A 27,350-nucleotide genomic window follows, 5' to 3' on the forward strand; every position below is an offset into this window, starting at 1 on the left:
AGTTAGGATAATGGGGGAAAGAGGGGAGAAGATTCTAGTAGATATAGCAGGCTGTTCCAAATCCTGGAGGTGAGAGATCTTGGCCTCCTCTGGAAGCTGCCAGAGCTACTCCAGGCTGTAAAACAAGGTCAGAGCAGTGGGAACGTGGATGAACAGATCTCACATGATACTGGACGGGAGCAGTTTGGCCTTGAACTAAGCCTTGGGCACAGCACGGGAGAGTTATTCTTTCAAGTTTGTGTTTGTAAGGTTATGTTTGCTGAGGCAGGGCTAGAGTGACAATGCTAGGTTAGGAAAACAATGCCGTGAACAGGTTTGCTTGATGATGCAGCACGGAAGTGAGGGTGACCTGGAGCAGGATTAAGGTGTGGAACAGACAGAGAGATGAGTGAAGTTGACAGATTTAGGTGGTGGTCTCACAGGTCAAAGCTTCGTGATGGAATAAATGTGAGGGTGGAAGAGGAGGACTTCTCAAGCTTCAGCTAGCTGCCTTTAGACGGTAGTAGCAGCAGCAGCCTGAGAAGAGAGGGAAGGGAGGGCTGAGTTTCAGGGCAGGGGTAGAGCCAGTGGAAAATCTCCTTGCAATAAGGCACTAGGTGCTGAAATAAAGCAATCAGATTTTGGAGTATCAAAGCAGGCACGTATACTCAAAGTTGCAGATAAAGGTTTACAAAGTTCAAAGATCTTCTGGAAACCTGCCCCAAAATCTACTACATTAAAAGTTCTTGTTATCAAAAGGAGAGAGAGAACACAGGGGATTGCCCTGCCACAGAGGCAGGGGGAGATGGGGGTATGGGGGTGGGGGGATATTATCCATGGTGGTGGAAAATGGGCACTGGTGGAGGGATGGGTATCTGATCATTGTATAATCGAAACCCAAGCACAAAAAATTGTAAATCTACAACTGTAAAAAAAAAAAAAAGAAAGAAACAAAAAAAAAAGTTCTTGTTATCTACACCTAAGGAAATGACAGCAACCAGGATGGAAGCCATAAGCATAGCACAGAGCTGACCGAGATCGCTCAGGTAGCTGCCAGTTTATCTCCCCTTCCATGCTGCATTGGCCACACACCTTGGCCTTCCGTACTGAACTGTCGCGAGGAGACCCTGGCTACCCCAATCACATTAGGCCAATAACCCATTAGCCTATTCCAATCAACATATCCCCCTGTAGCACTCTACAACTCTCCTCCTGTTGTTCATCGATTTGCTCTAGTGGGCACCAGTAATGTCTCCATTGTGAGACTTGTTGTTACTGTGTTTGGCATATCGAATATGCCACGGGGAGCTTGCCAGGCTCTGCGTGCAGGTGGGTTACTGTCGGTAGCTTGCGGGTTCTCTGAGAGGGGCGGAGGAATCGAACCCCAGTCGGCCGCATGCAAGGCAAATGCCCTACCCACTGTGCTATGGCTCCAGCCCAGCATATCCCCCAAACTCACATAAATAGCAGTGAACACAGGAATCAATACAACCCCAATCTAAAAGTAACAGGAAGTTCAGGCCAAAGAACATGTTCCCTGAATCAGTGCAAGAGGCCCCACACAAGTCACACAGGAGCATCAAGGAGGGAGGTAATGAGGGAAGGGGAAAGAGGAGACCACAGTCTACCAAATGCTTTCACAGTCCTCCCTGGCAGTCAGAGGATTCGCCGATCAATGTACTGGAAAGATCCACCTCCAGACTACCATGGCATGGAGACTGCACAGATCCTCTCCATGAGGAATGGGTGAAGAAAAGAGCCCTGAACTCTCAACAAAGAATATCCACATATATAATCTTTCTGATAAAGAATTTGGAGATGAAATGGTGAGGATGTTTAATGAGCTCAGAGAAAAAGTGAAACAGACATCCAATAAATTACAAGAGAATATGAAAGAAACAGAGGACTGAACAGTCAATAAAATACAGCAGGAAATGACAGCAGATATAAGAAAACTAAAAACAGAAGTGTCATTAATAAAAATTTTGGTAGATGTAATGAAAAGTCAGTGGGTGCCCACAACAGTAGAATGACAACTGCCAAAGACAGAATCAGTGAGTTTAAAGATGAGCTGCAGAAATCATTCAGACAATAGCAGAAGATGAAAAAAAACAGACCTTAAAATAGTTCAAGGGCAGGTCAGAGATGTAAAGGGATTAATTCAAGAGGAACAACATAAGAATCATCGGAGTACTAGAGGGAGAGGGAGGCAACCCCAATGAGGTAGTAATAGTTAAAGACATCATTGCTGAAAAGTACCCAGAACTGCAGAAGGCAGGCATCCAGATCCAAGAGGCCCGAAGGGCACAGCTAAAAGAGACCCTAATAAAAAGACTCCCAGACATATCTTAATCAGAATGATGAATGTCATAGGTAGAATCACAATACTGCAAGCACGAAGATCAAAGGAGGAAATTACATACAAAGGAATATCCCTTAGATTTACAGCAGACATCAGATGAAACCCTCTGGGTCCAAAGGCAATGGTGGGATATAATGAAAAAACTCAATGAAATCAATCCCTCACCAAGAATACTTTACCCGGCTAGACTCTCATTCAGATATGCAGAAATGATGCATAGCTTCATGGATAAACAACAACTCAGGAACTTCATAGACTCAAAACCAACTTTAAAAAAAGGTAAAGGGGCTACTGTAAGGCAAGACAAACCCCACAAACACAACAAACTACAGAAAGATGGCACAAAACCCCATGACAGTAATCTCTCTCAATGTTAATGGTCTAAACTCACAATTACAAGACACAGAGTGGCAAAATAGATTAAAAAAAACTGAATCCAACATTCTGCTGCCTACAAGAAACACATCTGAACAGACAGAGCAAACACAGAGCCAGCCAAGAACAAACACAATGAACCAGTAAACAGGGAAATTTCTTCTGAACTAGGGTGCCGAGGTGACCGTGACCATACAGAGTGATCTATCCATTCAAACATTCAGGACAATAGTCTGGGAGACACACCTTCACCCCTAGCTATTCGCCTTTGAAAAGAGACTTTATGGACAAGAGAAACCGGTAAATGTTCTTTGTTAATAGAGTGTTTAAGGGTAATCATAGCACAGAAGTCTCTGAGCACGCCCAGCCATCGGGAGGAAATATCCCCTTGTTCTATGAATTGCTGTCTGTGCATTCTGAACTGTTCCTTGGGTCTCAGGGGGAACAGCACTTACATATGACATCAGTGAAGTCACTGAAATGTGAGACTCCACTTCTCTTTTGCCCTAGTCCTCCTTGCACCTTGAATATTCTGGTGCTATATTGTTCTCTTTCAGAATTAGAGTCCAAAGTGCTCGGTGAGTATCCTTTCTATGTTTGTCGTGAAATATGCTTGACATTGTCCTCGACAAATTTTATCCCATTCCTGGATGCCTCAAGGACAGAGAATAGAGCATTTCCTTCACTGTGTCTCATCTCAGGAGTCAGGGAAAGAAAATAGTTCCTGAGACAAAATGCCTCCTCTTGGAGCTGGGAAGATGGCTCACGTGCGAGAGGGAGCACATGCCTGGTGTGTTCAAGGTCCCGAGTTCAATCCCTGCACCACACAGTCCTTCCACATACCCCCCCCCCCCCCCACATACACACAAATAGAAACTGTGGAGCACCCACTCATCCATCAGGACCAGCACTGCAGTGTTTGTTCTCTATTTTAAAAGTATTGCAATCTGGGAGATAGTCAGGGGATAAGATACTTACCTTGCTCACAGTCAACCCATTGGATCCCTGATTCCTATGGTTCTTGGAGCACTGCCAGGAGAGATCTCTGAGTAGAATCAGGAGTATCCTATATCTATACAGACAAGTGTGGCCCAAACACCAGGAACTCAAACCAACACCAACCTTTAAAATCTTCATTTTAGCTGGCATTTAAACACCAATGATTTGTGGTCCTAGCAAGATGGGTGTGTGTAGTGCATACTCTATTATATTTTATTTTAAAAAGTCTAATACATTTTATAAGCATAAGGGTACACTTAATTATATAAAAATTATATAAAAATCAATGGCCCCAAAATGCTTTGTTTCCTCTCTTCTTTATCTCTTGGGTCATGTGATGACCTAGATGTGTTAATGATGTGTACGTTATATGTCAGTTTGCTCACTCTCAGCTTCCGTGTATAAATACTTTAACTCACTTCTCAGTGTGAGGGAAAAGGACTTGTGCAATCAATGTCTGCGGAGACAGGAGGAGCTTCTGTGGGTGCTGAGAACTGAGTGTGAAGGAGTATTACGGACAGCTCTGGGCTCACCACACGGGACTTTGGCCAACCACAAGACAAGGTAAAAATGCAAAGCACTGAACTGCCCTTTCTTTGGCATGCTTTTTTAAATAATTGGTGATGACCTTTCTTGGAGGAGAAAATATTGCATAGCCCTCCCAGGAGTAAAATAGTGAGAGGGGCAATATTTGGGAATAGTGGCAGAAAGGCACACATTTCAAACAAGATAATGTCCTTTTTAGTAATTTGTGATCATTCAGCAGTCTGTAGTGTTTGAGGTGAGGAATTTAATGACAGACAGGTTGAAGGTGAACTCTGTTAAGCAGTTAGTGATATACAAAGGAGAAGCAGGCTATTTGATTCCACAATTGAGATCATCCTTTTCTAGATCATGTCACTTGAAATGGAGAGTCAGCTGCTGGATGGGGAATCAGGAATCGGAGTTTTTATTCTTTATTGGGTGATTTCTAAATCAGTAGAAGTAAGTAAATTATATAATCCCTGTAGACTCATTTCAACGTCCCCATTGATAGGTTTAATTTTGGGACCTAATACTTTCCCAAATATATGTCTCTTTATTGAGTTAAATCCATATTCTTCTGAAGGACCAGAGAGATAATTAAAAAGGATATATCTGTTATTAGAGACTTCGTATTCAATTCCCATATCAAATACTGCATTAGCCTTCTCAGGTATCTCTTTCTATTCCTATTTCTAAACACAGGAACTTACAAATTTATATGATAAATACAGACTCAGAAGACAAATAAATCTAATACTCTAATGCTTGCATAGCCAAAGGCAAAGTTTATATTAGAACTCATCTGAATTATAACTTCTTTTCCTTTTAACTAGTACAAAACATCTATGTAAAATTTTAGAGTCTTATTCGTTATATAAAATTTTAATTGCATGTCTTTTTCTACAGAAAAAATACATACTTATCTTAAAAAATAAGGTATAGAGGCTGGAGTGATAGTACAGTGGGGCAGGGCATTTGTCTTGCATTCAGCCAACCAGGTTCAATCTCCGGCATTCCATATGGTCCTCCAAGCACCACAAAAGTAATTCCACAGTGCAGAGCCAGTAGTAACCCCTGAGAATCTCTGGGTGTGACCCTAAAAGCCGATATATATATATATGTGTGTGTGTGTGTATACACACACATATATATACATATACATATATAGGTGTGTATGTATGTATGTATGTGTGTGAGTGTATGTATGTATAAACATATAATGGTAGCCAATGCTACACAAACAAAAATATTAAAATGAGTCAATATTTAAAGATATATCCAGGGCTAAATCTGGTTCAATGCAAGAGATTTTAATACAATTTAGGGTACAAAATATCTCTCATGGAGATTTTGTCCATGCTTTGGGAATCTGTATGGAGGGCGTTGAATGAACAGCTCTTCAATGAGTCCAAATGTGTCAAGGGTATCATTTCCTCTGAATATTATTACAAAATAGGGTTTATTTGGTTTTATTAAATATCTATTTTTATCAACACATGTTTGATAACTTATTTAGTAAAGCTTTAGGAAGAATTGAAATTCGATTCCAAAGCTCTGTGTTGTAGGAAGACTCAAGGCTGGACGCTTCTATATGTTTCTTCACCAGAGAAAACATGTTTCTTGGATTTTTTTTGGACCCAGCTTGAACGGCCTGATACTGTCAGAGGATGTTTGCTGATTTTAGGGTAGTCTTGTGAGCTGCCTGGGCTCAGTTTCCTGAATAGTTGAATTGAGGATTAGAGAAATTTGTCTCACAAACGTTGAAAAAATAGATCCAGGTCCTCAAATCTATGTAAAGTTTTTGGTGAACTTGATTTTTTCACACTCCCTTTCACAACCCTCCCACCTCCACACTAATTTCCATATCTGGGATATGTCAGGTGATAGGCAATAGACAAGTACTGTCTAAGAGGTAAGATTTATGGCCCCTGTGAAATGTCCACTCACCTAGCCCTTTACTGCAACTGGCTCTTCTCTGTACAGGAATTCTCAAAGCTATTTTTGTAGCACCACACCTCTAGGCTTGGAAGAAGTGCTGCTGGGCTCTGGATTTTGGCAAGACATTATACAAATTAAATACTTTAGATGAAAGTACTATGGTTATTCTATGTATATTCTCTCCCCAAACCAGCAGCTTCAAGGTCTCTTTTGGTTTGTTTTGAAAACCTTACCATGGTGAGTGTACCCTCCCCCTTCTAAAATAGGCAGGTCGGTCACACATTTTTCTAGGAAGCTGATTTTCCTGAGTCTGAGATGTAACAGTTTCGTCACAAAGCAGTTGCATGGAAAATCACTGTACTCTCAATATCTTTTGGAAGCTCTTTACCGTACTTGAAGTGCAACCTCGAATACCAGTAGAGCCACCAGAAATCTAGTTTTACAGTCTGATGTCTCCCAAACCCTGACTCAGTAACGCAAACTGAGCCAGGTTAGAGTTAGGAAAGCAAGCTTCTCAAGGGTGCAACACATACTTCAGGAGACATTATTGCACCTGGGTACTAACTAGGTTCTTCATTTTACTCTATGGATAGCTGTATCATTCTTTTTTAAAACTTAGAAAAAGATTGAGATTTTTTGGTTTATAATAATGTTAATAGTGGTTTATCATGCACATACTTCCAACACTACATCCATCAGCCATGTACCCACCCCCCACCCTCAAGCAAGCACTCCAATGCGTCTACCTGTTAACCCTTCCCACCAACTCAGTTGTGTGGATTAGTTCTGTTATGTTTCCTCTGGACTTCTGTTGCTACCTTGTTGTGTATCTTTAATCCCAAAGAGAGAGATTATGATGCATCTACACCTTTCCTTATAGATTTATTCAGCATGATATTTTCTAGTTCCATCCATGTGACTGAAAATTGCATAATTTTGTTCTTTCTTAGAACTGCTTCATAATCCATTATATATATATCATCACAACTTCTTGATATTCATCTGTACTTGGGCATTTAATTTTTTTCCATAGTTTGGCTATTGGACAAATGCAGCGATGAACATGGGTTTGGATACATCCTTTTAATTGAATGTTTCTGTGTTTTGGTGATAGAGTTGGATCATTCTTGGCGATAGAGTTGGATCATTCCCCTAAGAGCCATTCAGTCTTAGGGGATCCCACCTATGGGATAAAACATTTTAGTGAGTCTTTAAGGGCTGGAGTGATAGCACAGTGGGTAGGGCATTTGCCTTGCTTGCAAGTGGCCAACATTGCTGAGCCGAGTTTGAATCCTCCACCCCTCTCAGAGAGTCCATCAAGCTACCAAGAGTATCTCGCCTGCATGGCAAAGCCTGGCAAGCTCCCCTTGATGTATTCGATATGCCAAACACAGTAACAATTGTCACAGTGGAGATGTTACTGGGCCTGCTTGAGCAAATCGATGAACAATGGGAGGATGTGACAGTGACAGTGAGTCTTTATATTTTGCATCCTGAGCCTGCCAAATCCCAATCCCTGGGGTCATAGAATTCACAGAATCTTTTCAAAATAATAAATCACCTAATGTCAATATAGCATCTCCCCAAATACTAGTTTTGAGGTGGGGGAACCGTATTAACCAGAAAGAGATGCAGAGCAAGGTTACATAATATTTGGGGTATACTAACCACCAATCATCAAGTCAAAGAAGAAATGCTGAAGCTGACTCAACTATCCCCTGTCTTCACACCTCCAGGCAGTGCTGGAGGAATGGACTCACTCATTGCCGCAAATGCACAATTCTGCTTTGACGTCTTTAGAGAGATGAACCAGGACCACACAATGGAGAATCTCTTCCTTGCACCCCTAAGTCTCCTCTCCACCCTGGCAGTGATCCTCCTTGGGGCCAGAGGTGACAGTGCCTCTCAGATGGAAAAGGTACGTTACAAAGGCACGTCCAGCCATGTCTAAAAGACCAGGGGTTCCCAACTCCGTCTTGGTATGGAGAGTTCACAGCCACCCGACTCTGTTACCTACCATATTGCTTTCTCAAAAAAAGATGTGAAGGGTCAGATCTTTTCATTACTGTCTTCAGAGGGGTAAGGAAGAAGATGGTTGCATATTTTAAACAGGACACATTCAATATGGCCCGCCTGGCCCAGGGCAGGAGCTCCCACCTCCAGCCCTACTTTTGTTCTCCAGAATTTTCCAGGACCTCTTGCTTTAAGTCAGCAACCCCCCAATTTTTCTGAATGTCAGACTTTCTTTCTTTTGCATTGGGGCCACACCCTGTGATGTTCAGGGATTACCCCGGCTCTGCACTCAGGAATCACTCCCAGCAGTGCAGGGTGAGGATCATATGAACTGGCAGAGATCAAACTTGGGGTGGGCACATGCAAGGCAAGTGCCTTATCTGCTGTACTATCTCTCTGCGTCCCCCAATTCCAGACCCTTTAATAATCTCCTAGAGGAGAATCCCTCACTAAGATTCTGCTTCTGGTACCTACCCTTGACCACATATGCTCCAAGGTCAATCATGGAACAAAAGTTTTTCTTGAAAACAGGAAGATGTTTATTTGTTCCAGCAAATTGAAACAAAGGAAAGGGAGAGATCTCACATTTCAGCCTGTCCACTGTGTGGAGGGAAGTATTTATGCTGGAGAAAAGGAAAAGCAGATGAGTTATTGATCAACTTGGGCATCCAAGAGTGGGAATTGGTAGTAGTTAGTCATAGTCACAGGATTTGATTTCTCCAAACTTTGCCACGTCTTGAAAGTTGTTGATCCTACATTTTCTCTTCTGTCACACAACCATTTCCTAAGAACGAACTGAAAATGAACTCAAAAGGCCACAGAGATAGTACAGTGGGTAGGGATCTGGCCTTGTACGTGGTCAACCCATATGGTCCTCTGAGCTGACCGTGAGTGAACCCTGAGCACAGAGCCAGGAGTAAGCACTGAGCACCTTCAAGTGTGGTCCCCCAAAAAAACAAAATAAAAGAGGAGGAGGAACCACAGTTCAATTTTACTTGGTTTCTGCTGTCAGGATAGGGAAACACATTCCAGAAAAATGGTGATGATGATTTCACCATTCACAAGGGAAAACAGGGCAATAGAAACTACAGGGACTTCGGATGGTCTAACATTTTCCCAAACAGAACTCTTAGTTAAGGGAGCTAAAAGTAATCTGTTGTAAGATGCAGTCAGACGACTTGGGTCAGGTAACATGATAGAAGAAGCATTCTGGATCATGCCAAGTTAAGTCTGACAATAAGCAAATGCCCAGTTCCTTCAGCGACCTGCATTTGGGAAGCTTTGGGAAATGGTTTTTGACTCAGTGATTGTTGCTTAAATAGACAAACAATTATCAAGCACGTAGGAATATTTTGGGAGGATTTGTAATCTGTGTAATTGCACTTCTGAGATCACAAGGGCTTTTACTCAATCAATAATTGTGGTGTCTGGAAGAAATGTTTCTTAGTAGGACTTTTTCAGCCTGCCTTAAGCCTCTGCTTATTGCAAGGGAAATGATGAGCTAGTGAAGCACTTTTTCCCCGGGGTAGTACTGGGGAGGAAATCAATTTGAAAATGCTGAAGTCAAATTTGAAATGCTGAAATCAAATTCTGAATGTACTGGTAGACTTTTCTACCTCAACTTGCCTTTTTGGGTAGAACACTAGTAATTTTGAAGGAGTAAGCTTCACAGAAAGCTGTAATAGTGAATGGATTGCTTTCTTTGTTTCCAAATCTACCATCCTTATAGCAAAGAAAATACTTGTTCAGACACCCGAGATGCTTCTATAAGTTAGCCCTCTTGCACAAGTCTTTTTCTGAGCCCAGTATTCTACTTTGTGTTTCTTTGGTAGCACAGCAGTAGGGCGTTTGCCTTGCATGCAGCCAGTCCGGCTGAGCTGGGTTCAATTCCTCCACCTCTCTCGGAGAGCCCAGCAAGCTGCCAATAGTATCTTGCCCGCATGGCAAAGCCTGGCAACCTCCCCGTGACGTATTCGAGATGCCAAAAAAACAGTTACAACAAATCTCACAATGGAGATGTTACTGGTGCCCACTCAAGCAAATCGATGAACAGCAGGAGAACAGTGTTTGTTTGACACTGCATTGTGATATTATATCTGATTTAATATGTTTTTAATTTAATCACCATGAAATACAGTTACAAAATTGTTCATGATTGAGTTTTATTAATATAATGTTCCAACATCAGCCCCTTTACCAGCGCACATTCATTTCCTGCCACCAATGTTTCCAGTTCCAGTTTTCTCTTCCCACCGCCACCCTGGCTCAGTCTGACTGTATGATGCAGATACTTCTCTCTCTCTTTCTCTCTCTCTCTCCTTTTTCTCTTATTTTAGGTAACGTGGTTTGAAATAGTTATGAAAAGGGTATCATGCATATCACTTTACCTCCTTCGGCACTCATTTTGTGTCCAGAGGGATCATTTCTGACTATCATTGTCATAGTGTTCCGTTCTCTATCCTAACCGCCCTCTCTCCCTGCTTTGGTATCCAGCTTCCTACCATGGACCAGTCCTCCTGGCCCTTGTTTCTACTGTCTTTGGGTATTATTCACATACTGTAGCACTGTGGCACTGCACTGTCCTCCCACGTTGTTCAGCAATTTGCTCGAGTGGGCACCGGTAATGTCTCCATTGTGAGACTTGTTGTTACTGTTTTTGGTATATTGAATATGTCATGGGTAGCTTGCCAGGCTCTGCCGTGCAGGCAGGATACTCTCCGTAGCTTGCTGGGCTCTCCGAGAGGGATGAAGGAATTGAACCTGGGTTGGCTGGTGCAAGGCAGATACCCTACCTGCTGTGATATTGCTCCAGCCCATTTATATACTATGTTTTAAAAAAATTATTATTCTATCTGTTTCAGGTGAAAAGCAAACCAGAGGGGAGGATAGAACTGGTCCCATCTGTCCCACGGGCGTCTGTCCCTATGGTTCTACTCACTGACCCCTTCTTTCCACTTCCCTCTTGAGAATTGCTACTTTTTTTTTTTTTTTGCATTTTGGGTCACACCCAGCGATGCACAAGGATTACTCCTGGCTCTGGCTCTGCGCTCACGAATTACCCCTGGTGGTGCTCAGGGGACCATATGGGATGCTGGGAATCGAACCTGGGTTGGCTGTGTGTAAGGCAAACGCCCTACCCGCTGTGCTATTGCTCCAGCCCCATGATACTTGGTTTTAATGGTGCATTTAGACTAAAAAAAAATAAATTGAAAAGCTCTTATCCTATTTCCCTGCATTTGAGGGATAGGTCCCAAGTGAAAATTGTCCATGATAAGAGCTCAGGAAGACCAAGTGGTAGGGAGGGAGACACACAGGGGTGGCGCCCTTGAAGCCATCTGGGATGAGAGCTTGAAGTCATCCTGCAGTTCCTTCTGGGGGAGAAAAGAGAGCTGACAGGGCTGCAGCACACTGGACCTTCAGAGACACAGCCAAGACCAAGGCCAGCAGAAGCCTTTATTGATTCTTCATGGCTCTTTGCCATGACATTCAACTACTGAAGGAAAAGCTGAGAAATTCAGGTCGAACCATATGTAGTTCTGACAAAGCTGATGATGAGCAGGATGACTGAAGGAGGGGCGTCTCCATGCAGAGTCCCCCCTTGATCAACAATCTCAGAACTGGAAGGACTCTGAGATTCAATTCCCACTCTCTGTTGTTCAGCTGCTGTGAAGGGCTCTAATTAGGCAGAATGTAAAGATGTGTGGTAAAATATTGACTTTCACCCAGCTCTGTTTTGGAAAGTTCTTCCTTGCCTTAAGCCAAAGTCTATCTTTGCACAACTGTGGCTCATTTATCATTTCCCAGTTCTTAAAAGACACCTTCAAATTAAACCCTATTCCCTGTGTATTTTAGAAGTTATAATACCACCCCTGAACCTACATCCTCCTTATCATCTCTCCACTCCATGCACTGATGCTTTAAGTATTTGAAGAGAGCTGCAATATTTTATTTCAGCTGTTCTCTGATGAAGGTCATAGAGAAATATAGTAACAGTTAAGTCAATGAGAAATAGTAACTCAGTGGAGAATGGGAGAGACATTATTGTAATCTCCAAGTAATTCTATGAGGATTGAATTATACAGTTTGTGAAAACAGCTCAAAATAATTATCCATTATATAATATACATTTAATTATTTCTTTTTAAAAAATATTAAAAGATGTATTGAGTCACGGTGACTCACAACTTATTGTGAGTCACAAGTTATTCATGATTGTGTTTTAGGCTTACACCAGTCCTTTTACCTGTGTCCACTTCTCTCCATCAATGTCTCCAATTTCCCTTCCAACCCCTGCTTGGTTGTGCCCCTACAGGCACTTCCTCTCCCCATTTCTTTTGGGGTCTTTGGTTTACAATGCTATTACTGATGGTGTATCATCTTTCTCAGTGAGCAACAGATGATATGAAGGTCCAGTGATCACCTCAATTATTCTATATTGACAAATCTTTATGGACTTCTATTATATTTTTTTCTACACTGGGGGTCTTCCGACTTGTTCAGTATGAGACCCAGTGATGCTGAGCTTCTTGGACTTTTCCCAAGGATCACTCAGGCTGTGTCTAGCATGATGTGGAGCTAGGAGTTAGAACCAGTGTTTACTTATGCAGGCACGAGCCTTAACACCGTGCTATTTCTCCAGCCCTCTATAATGTCTTAGAAATGGAAACGTAGACAAGGGCATCATTTCACTGATAATAAAAGTGAGTAAGCTGGATTGATTTTTAAGCATCCTTTAGAATGTTCATCTTTTATTCTATCAAAGGCTTATAAATAAAAATTAAATTCATATAGGAGTGTTGCAGGCAGAGAGACAAGGGGCCCTGGGTAATACATGTGGGAAAACAACACCTGAAACCTAAACCATCCTGAAGGCATGGAGGCCTTTGACACTAAAGGCCCATCTCAGGAACCTGGAAAGCTACTGAGATGCAGAATTCCAGTCCTCAACAATGATGGATTCTGGCTGTCTGAACTCCTGTGAGAGATGCTCCGACTCTGGAACAAAGGCTATGCATGGAAGATCCAAAGACCACCAGCTGCTTCAATCTCTTCCCTTGGTAACCACAGTCTGGAGGAGGCAATTTGGGAAAAGTGCAGGTAACTGAGCTGAGCAGAGGAAGAGGCTCTCACAGGCTGGCTGGCGTCTCTGCTCTTGCCACGTGCACCCCTGCTTGGATGCACCCTGGCTCTCTCCAGACTGGAGAAGCCCATGTTCTCTCTGAGAATGTCTCTAAATATACCTTTTCTTCTTGCCTCCCATGATTTCCCCAATAAACTTGTTTTTCTTCACTATTTGTCTTCTTCCGAAAGTCTTTTCTGTGAGGAAAAGGTGAAGGACTCAAAAAGCCTGGGTAAGATTTAGGACGGACTTTCCTTTCCTGCACAGAGCCATTCCTTTGCTTTAGCCTGTACCCATGACTTCCCAGGAAATCAGGTGGCAGGGAGCATCTGTCTCTCCGTGCAGAACAAGGGGATGTCAGGTGCAGCTCCACAGGGTCGGTGCCTGCAGGGGCTGAGAGCAGACTTTTATCCATCCTGACCCTCCCAGGCACTTCCCTGAGTCACAGAGGGAAAAGGCAGATCTCCTCCCTGCTGACACCTCTCTAATCCCCACTTCACATAAACCACCAGGAAACACTGCTGCTCCCCTGGTGGGAGTCTAGTCTCCCCTCCCCGACCACAGCAGGAGTTAATATTCACACTTTATGTCCAACACTCAGATTCTCATGTAAGCTCATGAAACATACTTATCCAATTCACCTTTCTCTTTGAAATAATATCTCCCCCCTATAAAATGCCTGTAAAATGACAGGCAAAGCTACTAAACTGAGATGAGAAAGTTGGGCAAAAAAATACATGTTTCATAAAAATGTAAGAGTTTTCCATTTACAGCAAGCAAGTGATTTCCTATATCACTGTCTATCTACAGGAGTGGTATTTGAATAGCCTTTGAAAATAGTTGTTTGCTTTCATTGTAGGTACTTCACTTGAAGGACTTTGTAATGACTTCAAATTCATCCAACACAAAGGTAAATGTAGTTGTACTTTGCTCTTACTATTATGAGCATATTTGTTCCCTAAGGACTAAAAGTTCAATACAATTAAGTGGGGAGTTTTTCTCCTAGATGTTCTTGAGGTCTATAAATGCATACAAACTCCTGCCGCTGTTACTTTTTAAATTTTTTTTTTTACATTTTTTTTTTTTAGTGAATTACTGTGAGATCTAGTTACAAAATTTTCATGGGCTGGAACAATAGCACAGCGGGTAGGGCGTTTGCCTTGCACGCAGCCAACATGGCCAACCTGAGTTCGATTCCTCCGCCCCTCTCAGAGAGCCCGGCAACCTACGGAGAGTATCTCGCCCGCACGGCAGATACGGGCAGATACGGGCAGATACACCCGCCAGGCAGAGCCTGGCAAGCTACCTGTGATGTATTCGATATGCCAAACACAGTAACAACAAGTCTCACGAAGGAGATGTTACTGGGCCCGCTCAAGCAAATCGATGAACAACGGGAGGACCGTGATGATGACCGTGATGAGTTTCAGTCACAGAATGATCAAACACCCATACCTCCACCAGTGTATATTTTCCACCACCAATGTCCCCAGTATCCCTTCCGCCTTTCCCACTTCACCCACCCCTGCTCTGTGGCAGAAAATTTTCTTCTTATTCTCTCTCTACTTCCAGGAATTGTGGTTTGCAATATAGTTACTGAGAAGATTCGGTCCTTTATCTACTTTCAGCACACATCTCCCATCCATCATTGGACAACATAACTCAGCAAAAGGCATACTTTTTTTTTTGCTTTTTGGGTCACACCTGATGATGCACAGGGGTTACTCCTGGCTTTGCACTCAGGAACCACTCCTGGCAGTACTCTGGGGACCATGTGGGATGCTGGGAATTCAACCCAGGTAGGCTCCATGCAAGGCAAAAAAACACGCTACCTGCTGTGTGATGGCTCCAGCCCCAAGGCATACATTTTAATTAATTCAAATGATTTAAGTCTTCAAAGTCTTAGTAAACTTGAGTCACTTGGTCTTTATTTTTAAATGTGTATAGCTGTATTCCCACTTTCAAGTGCTTTCTAACTTCAACTTAGTGTGCACAAGATACAGGAGTCCATGCGGGCATTTCTGCGCTCCTCTCTGAGATCAAGGCCAGCCACAGCCGGTTCCATATGGTGAGTGGAATGTTTACAGGAGAAGCCCATCCTTTCCTTCCGGTGAGTGAACTAGCGTGTTTCCACAAGTAAGGCAGAAGTCTTCCCTTCCTGTTCTTTGTTAAATTTGTTCTAGTGCTATTTGTGCTATTAAAAATGTAGGAAAGTAGAAAAGAGATTTATTTAGATACAGACATCCTGCATATAAATGATACAATATGAGAAAAACTGGGCACATTGGTGGTGGGAAATGTGCACTGGTGAAGGGACAGGTGTTGGAATACTGTGTGACTGAAACCCAATCAAGAACAACTCTGCAACTGTATATCTCATGGTGATTCAATTAAAAGAAAGTATGGAAGGGTTTGGGATTTTGATTTCCAAATGCTAATTCATCAGAGTCAAGTTTTATAAACCTCAAATAATACATATAAAGCATACATTTTACACTGTTTATGATTAAAACCAATTGCAACATTGGCAATATTTTGGTAATAAAAGAGGAACTGGTATCCTGAATCCCAATTTGGGGTCGCTTATTATCTTAAGTCTAATAGTCATAATTGAATAGTTATGGATGTAAGGTATGGTCTCAAGAACTGAAAAGAAAATGCCATTCTTAATTATATTTATCTCTATCAAGCATGACAAATGTGTACATTTTTATTACTTGGCACCTGATCCAGTAAAGCAGTGTTTTATAAAATTATTTATTTACCTGTAGTTAAATATCATGTATGGTCTGAATAAAAAATAAAAATATTTTTCCTCTGTCCTTTTTCCCCCTCTTCTCACTTTATAGAAATATTTAGACTGTATTGAACATTTATACAACCTGAAACCTGAACATTTGGATTTCAAAAATAATTTAGAAAAATCCAGAATGTATATTAACTCATGGATTGAAAAGAAAACAAAAGGTAAGAGATTTATGCTTTCTCTTTCTCTTTCATCTTTTACTTCATTTAACTAGGCATAAATTACATATAGGGAAATGCTCAGGTCTTAAAAATTATACTTGGACAGTTTTGATAAGAGCATATCATCTCATAAAACATTGTCATTACCTTGATAGAGCTTCCATATCTGTTCACAAGCAACCACGGGTTTGACTCTATTATTAATGTTGCCTCACCTAAAATCCAAATAAATGAAATAATATGGTCTGTACCAATGTCAATAGCGCCTTCATTTATCCACTTCTTCTATAGGCATTTGTTTACTTCTAGTCTGGGGATATTAGAAATAAAATGGTTATACAGATTGTTGTGAAAGTCTTGTTCTCTACATATTTTTTCCAGTTCTTTTGTTATAAACACTTAACAGAATTATAAGGACTAGAGTAGAGAAAACTTTTTTCATTTTGTTTTGTCTTTGGACTATACCTGGAGCTACTTAAGGGATCATATGTGGTACCTTAGGCTGAGCCAGATTGGGTGAGTGCCCGGTAAATATCCTAACCCCTGTACTCTCTTTAACTCCAATATTTAACTTTTTTGTTTGTTTTGCTTTTTGGGTCACACTCGGCGATGCTCAGGGGTTACTCCTGGCTCTGTACTCAGGAATTACTCCTGGCAGTGTTTGGAGGACCGTATGGGATTCTGGGGATCAAACCTAGGTCGGCCACTTGCAAGGCAAACGCCCTACCTACTGTGCTATTACTCCGGTCCCATATTTAACTTTTAAGAAACTGCCAAATAGTTTTCCAAAGTGATCATACTATTTTACATTATCATCAACGATATAAGAACATTCTAGGTTGTCAAAATCTTCTTATTTTTTGGTGTTATAAGTATTTGGCATTTACGTGTGTGGTAAAATGCAGAATTAATTCACATTTCTCCTATGACGAATGACATTGAGAATCTTATTTTCTATTGTCTGCTGGGCCTTACTGTATCTTTATTGATGACTTGTCTCTCCCAGTGTTTTGTTCATTTTCCAGTTGGTTGGCTTTTCTTTTATAACTGAGTGGCAGGAATTCTTTATATATTCTAGATTCCAATATTTTCATGAGTTCATATTTTGAAATGAGTTCATTTGTCAGTTACTCTTAGTTTCTAGACGTCTGTGTCTTGTGTATTCATTCATCAAACTTAAGTTTTGATAATTATAAAATTTATTATATCAGTATTTTTATGATGTACTTGCTGTATACTCCCTAAAAATGTTTGCTTATTCTAAGATTTCAAAGATAATCTTTTCTGCTTTTCTCTAAAGGATTTATTGCTTTAGTGTTTACATTTAGTTTTATGATCCATTTCAAATGGACTTATTATTATTATTATAATTATTATTATTTTTAGGCCACACCTGGCTGTGTTCAGGGCTTACTCCTCACTCTGTGCTCAAGGATCACTGCTAGCAAGGCTCAGGGAATCTTATGCAGTATTGGAGATGGGCCTGGGTTGAGTATTTGCAAGGTCAAAGCCTTATCCACTGTACTATGTCTCTGACACCGCAAATAGACATTTAGATAGGATATGAAAAAGGGTGACATTCTTTTTTGAGATGGAAAATCAGGAATTCTACAGCTATGGACTGAGATATAAAGACATATCTTTAATATTTCATATGTGCAATATTTTTATAAGTGAAAATCTATGATTTTAGAATAATTTGACTCTTGGGAAGTAAGAATACATACAAAACAGAAAATCTTCTTTCCCAGTTATGTTTGATTTTATTTCATTTTTTGTTTTGTTTGGCCACACCTAGAGGCACTCAGGGCTTTTTGCTGACTCTGATTTCAGGAATTACTCCTAGGGATACTCAGGAGACTATAGGAAGTGCCAGGGTTTGAAAATCATTGCTGGGTAATAGTTATATGCAAACCGTCAAGTCATTTATTTTAGGTAGAGGGTATACTACTATAAAGATGTCACAGAAAAACAAATGATAATAGTTAATGTGTTAGTTAGCTATAAACTTCCTGTTAACCGGGTAGCTTAATTGTTCCATAAATTAATCAGGCATCCTGACTTCAACAGCACACCTTTCTGTTTTAATTTTGTTTTGCTGAAACTGTTAAATAGTTAAATAGTGGTTATAAATATTCTTGCAATACTTAACCTATCACACCATGTTCTGTGCATTTTACATTTCTTATTTCACTTAATTTCCCAAGACATTATAAGTTAGGTGCTATTACCATTTTACTTAAGAATCAATGAGACCTAGAAAGTGTAAATAAGCCAACCAAGATTTCACTCTAGTAAGTAGTAGAATTTGAGCTCTGAATCTGAGCTCTATTACGTGTGCTCAATTCTAGGCCATCTTGCCCGATGAAGAGGGTATATATGAAATAAGGTAATTTTTCACTTATGGAAATATTTTCACATTGGCTGTATAAGAGCTACTCCCATTTAAAAATGCATAAAAATTGGAAATAGTTGCATTATTATCAAAATGCTTTTATTGAATTAACAATGCTGTAATTAACAGTTTATATAGACTAAATGGATTTTTCTCTTGGTTTTGGGGGCCTCATCTAGAGGAACTTGATGCTCATAGGTGGTGGTCCTCCAGAGACCACCTGGGGCTGGTGATCAGACCCAGGGCTCCTGCATGAAATACACACTCCAGCCCTCTCACCCAGCACTCCGGTCCCAGATGATTTTCAATCATTCTCCTTCCAAATGCAAACTTTCAAATATGTGTTTATCTTACGGATATCCTTATCTAATATTCTCTGTACTGGGATGATTTGTCAGATTCTCAGGTGCAGGACTGCTGGTTAAAGAGAAAATATTTTAAGTCTCTTTTTAAAAAAATCAGATTTTGAAAAAATCTGTAATAATTCACAAATTCACAAATTCCTTTTACCAAAAATGTTCCATTGAAAATGCAGTTTAGGCTTAGTCTTCAAGCCTGTGTTCCCCCTTAAACAATTATATCTCACTTGCTTGTCTGTATGTCTCTTTGCTTGCTTATTTCCATTCTGGAGAAGACAGTGTTCTAGTGTTCTCTCTCAAATATGTGCTTCTTTCTTTGTCTCCCCTCACCTCTTTCTAAATAAGTTTCAAAAGAAATGTTCCTGGTTCACCCAAAGCAAACAAACAAAGAAGCAAACCCACAAACCAACTTAAAAAATACAGTTTATTCTGTCATTCTGGTCATTATATCAACTCCTAGTACCAGAAAATTAAATGCTCTACCGCTGAATCACATCCCTAACCCCATTCTGGACAAATAAAGAAACTTTTTTTTTTAAATTTCATACACTACTGAAGAACATGAACATATTTCCATGCTTCTCTTCTCTGTCTTGCCTATTTCTAGCCTATGCTCATTTTCCTAATAAGTAGCTTAATTCCTTGTTAATTTGTTCAGAACACACTGCATATTTATTTTACACATGGAAAGCCCTTTTACAAATTTATTTAAAGTTAACTTTGAGTTTATTTTTGCCAGGCACATTTAAATTTTGATTGTTATACATGACTATTTTTGATTCTACAACTTCTAGATGTCTAGAATTGTTGAAAAAATATTCCTGTATACAGTAGGATTATACATGTTAAAGTATATGCACAAAAATCTTACCTTTTTCTAGAATATTTTTATATTTTTGTTTCAAATCCAAATTATATCAGGGCAATATTTTATTTTTACCAAACATGGAGAAACAAAGACAGATTAAAAGTACTAAATTCATTAACAAAGCAAGGCAAGTAAATTTCATTAAGAATTTTGTGTGTTGCTATAAAGTAGATTAAATACTCTATTTCCTTCTGCATCTTGCATTGTTCATCTGTTGGAGAGTTATGAATAAATGATGCCCAAGAGCATTTTTGGTTTCTTTTCTGTTATTTTTGCTTAACTGAAGACAGCAAGTGACTGTGGCTTAGACTAATTCAAAGATAGATTATAAACAGTAGTAAAACTGTATTCTATGGCTGCTCAGGTATGCGCTTGCTATGTTTTTCTTCCTCAAGGTGAAATCAAAGACATCTTGGCCCCCAGCAGCCTTGCCTCCTCAGACCAGTTGGTGCTGGTTAGTAGTTTCTCCTTCAGAGGGATCTCAAAGGATGCATTTCAGAAAGAACAAACCAAAGTAATGGCTTTCAGGCTCAATGAGGTAATCTCTCCACTTAATTTGTTCTCTTAAATGTAATTCTTTAAAAGGTTTCCCTTCAAATATGCAAAATTATTTCTGATTTCAGGTAAACAAATTAAAGCCAAGTTCCTATTTAAGTTTTGTACTCACTGAAATACAGATCTAGATTTACAACACGCTTAGTTGATTGATGAATTTTTTCTTTTAAATTCTCCATAGTGCTTTTACCCATATTTTGAAAGCAGAGATGCCATTATTAGCACAATTTTAAAATTAAAATGGATGTACAATGTAGAGACTTTGAAAAGGTTGGAATTAGCTTTGGGCCTTAGGTTAAGCTTACCTCATTAGTAAGTGATTACTAATGCATGTTGGAAATGGAGTCAATTGCTAGGAAGTGACTCTGGGAGACACTCTGGAAGTCGCAAGTGTGTCATTTGTCATTTGCAAAGTGCATGTGTCTTTGTGAAGCAAAGTAAATTAGTGAATAAGATTGGCAGTCATAGAGAAGGTTCTTGGCACTCGTAGGGTGTGCTTCAAGCATTCTGTTTTCCCAACTTTTCTTCTTGGAACCCCCAAAGTAGTTTACATATAAGGCTATAGCCAAAATAAGACTTCTCATTTAAAAGGAAAGAATGATTCTAAAATTTATGAAGCCCCTCGGCTATTCACTAAATTTTCTTTGTCAAATATGCTATCAGTTGTGAAATGATTGATTCATTTCAAATTGGTCACAGGCAAGTATAAAAATAAAGACTATGCTTCTTAATAAAAATGATTAACGTAAAAGAAAACAGTGAATGATTTTAAAGATCAAAATTTCTTCAGTGAAACACCTTAGAAACATGTGGAAAAATATAGTACATCTTGCCAAAGACTATTATCAACAGATGTTAAGGTTGTAAAACAAAGTGAAATGATGCAGTTTTGTATGACCATTTTACAAAATGCCAATTTCTATGTCACATTTTGAAGATTCTGATTTGTAAGAAATGTTTGAGCATTTGTATTTTTAATAATCCTTCTAGGTGTTTCCAAGGACCAGGAAAATGGCAAAAGGAACACACTGCAAGGATAGCACTGTAGCACTGTCCTCCCGTTCATTGATTTGTTGGAGCGGGCACCAGTAATGTCTCCATTGTGAGATTTGTTGTTACTGTCTTTTGCATCGAATACACTGCAGGGAGCTTGCCAGGCCCTGCCATGTGGGTGGGATACTCTCGGTAGTTTGCCAGGCTCTCCGAGAGGGATGGAGAAATCGAAACTGGGTCAGCCACAAGCAAAGAAAATGCCCTACCCACTGTGCTGTTGCTTCTACTCCAGGGTGTACATTTTATTCTTAGAATGATACTAGGAGTAAGCCTACCCTAAAGCTAACAGAGTTGCTTGAGGAAATAATTGATAAATCAGAATCTTTAATTTCACAAAACACCTGGACCATTTGGTTTATGTTATGTTAACTAGCTTTTCGAAGAGAGAAACCAAGTACTGTTATAGAAATAAATGAATTTCCATAAAGTGACCACACTACGTGAAACTCTGCTCTTTGGTCCAGATTAACCCAGATTAGTCAGATTTTGGGTCTCATTCTCCTAAAGAGCCTTGAATATAATCTCAGGGCTAGGATGAAAGAGACGTTACTGGGGCCTGCTCGAGGCAATCGATGAATAACAGTCAGATTTTATCTGCAATGGAGAGATTTCTAAATTTTGTTTTATAAAACCCATTTGACTTTAAAGATCATTTATCCTGATAAGATATGAAGGTGCCTATTTCCAAACTCTTTGAAGCGAATCAATTGCTTCTGGACATCTATACAGTTGAATGAAAATAATGTATTGAGAGACAAACACTTTGTACTTCAGTATCTACTTTTCTAAAGCTACTTTCCCTCTAAGTCATCAAAATAATGATCAGAAATAGCTGTGAAAAGATGAACTTGGTTTTGCCACTCACTGTGCATAAATTTTGAGGATACATATCACTGCAAACTCCCATGCCTTCAACGGAAACATGTCAAGGCTTTGTTGTTTGACTGTTTTTACTTTTCCTGTAGTACAAAAGCAAGCCGGTGCAGATGATGCAGCTGTGTGGGCGCTTTAAACTGGGCTTCATAGAGGAACCTCGGGCCCAGGTCCTTGAGCTACCCAACGCCCAAGACGACCTGAAGATAATCATTATCCTGCCCAGTGAGGATCTCGGCGTGGGACAGGTGATCCACTGAGATTCTGCAGTACAATTCCAACAGCAGGCTCTATGCGTGAGGATTTAAAATAACTGTAAACACTGCAACTTAACACAGTTATGTCCCCTTAAAGTATTAAGCAGAACAGCTCCCCATAAAGCAAACACGTCACTGATGCTTCTATTAATGTTCCAGGCTGTTAAAAGCCTGCCTTTTGTATTTAGTCTTTATTGGGATGTCTTGTCCTGGTACATACATATTAGCAGATGTAAAACACTTTGACAGCCCTTCTGATAATATAACACGTTGACAACTCTTTTGAACATGTTGTGGACCTACTCTATCAATTTCCACCAACAGTCAAGGACAAACCATGCAAACTCAAAGCTCCAGTCTATTCCCTTGGCTTTTTATTTCCTGGTCCTTTCCTTTGAATCCCATGGGGACACTCATGTCTCATATCATGACCGTGGGTTCCTGCTGTTGGCAGTCGGCAGTCTTGTAGATCTATTCTCAGCATCTTTATTGGAATCTTTCTTTCCTCAATATTTTTCCCCTTTACTTATTTCATGTTCTGTGTCCTACTTGTTCCTTGAGGCAGGCTTCTCATTGTCCTCGTTATTCTCTATGTCTTTAGCTACAAGGACTGCCATTAGCCTCTTGAAGCAACTTAGCAGGCTCTGGTTGCCACTGGCAGGAAGAATGTTGAAAACCAAGTTATTCCATGGGAGCTCAACCTTCCCAGCAATGAATTGCCTGTTCTCTGATTTCTTAGTGTATCCTAAGTTTGGTGTTCAAATATCTTAGACTCACTGAGTAGAAGGCTGAAAATAAAAAATTCACAAAAAATTTTACTACTTAAAAGTAACAATGATATTGCAATTATAATAAAAAAAGAAAAGGTAGAAAAGATAGAGGATGACAGGGTTGTGGAGTGTCTATTTCATATAGGATGAGAAAGGAAAGCCTCTCTGATAAAGGTGAGTGATTGCCTTTTCTAGCATTAGATAGTTATTAATTTTCTTTCCTATGATTGGCAGTGAAGGGACATTAATTTGTAGGTAGTGAACACACAATCTGACTGTAGTTTTGACACAAACTCACATTAGGGCAATGGAACAGTTATGTTTGTTATCTTACTTTGTCCACACCCTAAACAAACAAATGGGTAAAATATAGCATTCCTTTCAGGTCTTAAATTTAATGACCAATAAAAAGGCACCATATAATATAACCAACATAATTACATTATCACCTCAGTGGCATACATAACATAATTGACCTTAATAATAAAAATGAGACGTTTCTGGGGTTGAAGAGATAATACAGTGGGTAAGACACTTGCCTAACATGTGGCTGCATATGGTCCCCTGTGCACTGCCAGGATTGATTTCCAAGGAAGGCACCAGAAGTAGCCCCGAGAACTCTGGATGTGACTCAAGCTGCTGATTCTCCTGTTCAAAATGAGATATTTCACCAAATGATGTTACCCATCTGTAGAAGACAGAGAATAAAAACAAGGGGACAGGATTGGACAGTGAAAAGTTCCTGCACTTGGAATACAAACCTGATTAATAATCAGTGGGGGAAGGGCTGGAAATGAAATCAATTAGAAGTGACATAGGGACAGTGGTGGATCTGGGGCACTTTGCTAATGGTGGGGAAGAGTAAAATTTTATATCAATATCTCTTAGTTTCACTCTATTTTACACATGTTACCTAAACTATAATAATATTAGAAAATAAAAATTAAAAATACGATATCCCAAAGCAGACATTTCAAGAATAATGTTAAGATTTCTGAGAAGTGGGCAAATGCTAAAATACAATTACAGTTTTCTGAATAAATTGAAGGAGTAAGGAGAGGAATTAGTTTTTTTTTTTATGGTGCATTGATTTTCTCCTGTTGAATTATGTGGCATTCATTCAGCATTATGAATGAAGGGAGCCCTCCCTGGTCCCTTTCAGGAAGTTGGCATTTGGTGAATGTCAGTTCCAGCTAGTGATGTCTTCTGCTTTGAGTTCATTGGAGGGGGTTTGGTCTACCTTTTCAAAGTTTAAATGAGTCATGGGACACGTGATTCTTCTTCCAATAAGAATAATTAGAAATGGTGTCAGATGGCGAATAGATGAGTTAAAGGACAATGATCTAGGGAGCATTAAAATACTCAGAGGCAACATGGAAGAAGAAATAGACTAACATTGTGTGACTCCTAGAGGGAGAATTAAAATTGATAAGTGCAAATTAGAGGAAATCCGATTTAAGGTCAAATAAAAGGGGTTTTCCTTCTCTTCAAACTGAGCGGTACAACTCTGCAAATCTGGAGCAGAACTGTTTCTTAGAGATGTAGAGCAAGGAAGCCAGGATTCAGGCAGAGGCTGAAAGGCATTACAAACACTAAGACAGACTATTGCAATCTCTTGTTTCAGATTTCAGAGGATTTGTTTCTAGAAATTTACTTTGATATGAATCCAGTCTGTGGAATGGATTAACTGATGAGAATTTTGGCTTAAGATGTGATAGAGAGTTACATTCTTCAGTCCGGAATGATGTACATTGTTAGAACTATAGAATTCTGGGTTACAAAGAAATCTTTCCCGTGCTTAGTAAAAAAAATGGTAGGCACTTATAAGAAGGTACAATCACAACACAGCTCAATAATTTATAAAGGGATCAGAAAAGGAAGAAAACCACAAATGCCCCAGATCTATTTATTTCTTCATTGTCGATGTGTTAATGCTCTGCTGACCTGGTTGGTGTCTCTCAGCATAGGTTACAAGCTACATACATGCAGACTGAGTCTACAATTTTTGCACATGGCTGCATTGTTCCGCTCAGAGAAAATACACTTTTAAAACTGGCAATGAATAGACTTATCTATTGACAGCTTCTCATTCAACGCTTTTGGATTTATTTATTTTTGTGTTTTGCTTTTTTGGGCTACACCTCAGGGTGCTCAAGGCTTATTTCTGGCTCTGTGCTCTGGTCTCACTTGTGGAGGTGTTCAAGGGAATATATGAGATGCAAGGGATGAACTGGACTGGGTGCGAAGCAAGCACCTCTTGTTCTGTTCTATTTCTTTACTCCTTCCCATTAAACTGTTAAAGTATTTCACATTTTGCTATAACTTTGGGTTATAAAGCTGATTTGCTTCATGTTTTCTTTCCCATAGATTACTAGAGAAATCTCTTATGAGAATCTGAAAAACTGGGCAAGTGCAGGCAATATGAAAGGCATAGCCAGGGTACTGCACATGCCCCAGCTTCGACTGGAGGAACGTCACGAAGATCTGTCCTTCATCCTGGAAGCTTTAGGAATGACAGACATCTTTGACAGTGCAAAGGCGGACTTGTCTGGCATCACTTCTGCAGGAGGTCTCATGGTTTCCAAGATAATCCATAAGGTCGAGCTAGACTTTACTGCAGGGAATTCAGAGTTTGAATGCACCAATCAAACGAGCCCAGCGGAAGCTCCTGAAATCATCAAGGTGGATCACCCTTTCCTCTTCTTGATCCTACACAAGCAAACGGAAACGATTCTCTTTTATGGGAGAGTCGCCTCCCCTGAAGGGAAGGATTGAATTAGTTCTCAAACAATTTTATGACAATTCAAATTAGATGAATTTTATGAGCATGTAGTGGGTGCAACTGAAAGATAGGATAAACTTCTTAACTAATGTTTTTCTCCCAGCTATCTAAGGTAGATCATCCATCCGATCCCTCCTTGGTTTTGCTTCTTTTGGTTGAGCAAGCTATAGCATGCCATTGATTCTAATTATCAAAATATTATGATTCTAACACTTCTTTCTTAGGAAACTCTCAAATTACTCATAACCTCGTTTATAGCTTGCTAAAACTCTGAATGACTTTTCCAAAGAAAATGTGATGACATTATGCAATTATTTTTTCAAAACACATATGTCTCACTGCAACTAATACAATGTTATCTGTAAGAAGTGTCAGCCTTCATTGGGCAAATGATTTTCACCAGACATTGTCATGAATTGCCTAATGGTGATCCAACTTAGGTTTAGTAATTTAGCTTACAGACGGCACGTAACAGACTGGATTCCAAACCCCAAAAGACTGAGACAAACCCTTAACACTTGATTGTGAACTATGTCGTGTTTATATATCTTGATTCTAAGACTTAAAACCAGAACTACTAAGGTTGAAAATAAAGCAGATCCTGGATCGTGTGGCCATACTCATACCACCCATACTCCAAGAGTACCTCATCACGTTTGATGGGGTTTAAAGTAGGAGGCAAACAATCTTAGAGGAAAATTTTTTTTTCACATACATACATACATATATTACTCCACCCCTCTCGGAGAGCCTGGTAAGTTACCGAGAGCATCCCGCTCGCAAGGCAGAACCTGGTAAGCTACCCGTGACGTATTCAATATGCCAAAAACAGTAACAACAAGTCTCACAATGGAGACATTACTGGTACCCGCTCGAGTAAATCAATGAACAATAGGAGGACAGTACTACAGTGCAGTGCTACACATACACACACACACACGCACACACACACACATATAAAAGCACACAAGGCTCAACAGTTAACAACACGTTAGTAATTTATAGAAGGGCTTAATGGCCCCTGGGTAAAATAAAACAATCTTCACACTCTTTCCTCTAAGGAAACTTTTTTGTAGCATTTTTAGTGGTTTTTCATAACAAACAATACAAAATAAATAAGTTCTGTTCTGCGGTGGGGCAGAGGTTAGAGTTTAGGATGGA

At 39.9% G+C, this 27,350-nt stretch overlaps 1 protein-coding gene across 1 annotated transcript; it reads left to right on the top strand.

Annotated features, from left to right (window-relative positions):
- Positions 1 to 1,573: 1,573 nt before the first annotated feature.
- On the top strand, positions 1,574 to 26,182 carry LOC130016301 (ovalbumin-like). Its single transcript, XM_056106975.1, has 9 exons — positions 1,574 to 1,725; positions 4,142 to 4,279; positions 7,979 to 8,096; positions 14,170 to 14,220; positions 15,298 to 15,420; positions 16,160 to 16,277; positions 20,295 to 20,437; positions 22,473 to 22,628; positions 25,775 to 26,182. The coding sequence occupies exons 1-9, from the start codon at positions 1,574 to 1,576 to the stop codon at positions 26,180 to 26,182; spliced, it is 1,407 nt and encodes a 468-aa protein (XP_055962950.1).
- The last annotated feature ends 1,168 nt before the right edge of the window (positions 26,183 to 27,350 follow it).

This window comes from Sorex fumeus, unplaced genomic scaffold, assembly GCF_029834395.1.
Source record: "Sorex fumeus unplaced genomic scaffold, SorFum_2.1 ptg000151l, whole genome shotgun sequence".
Taxonomy (NCBI): Eukaryota; Metazoa; Chordata; class Mammalia; order Eulipotyphla; family Soricidae; genus Sorex; species Sorex fumeus.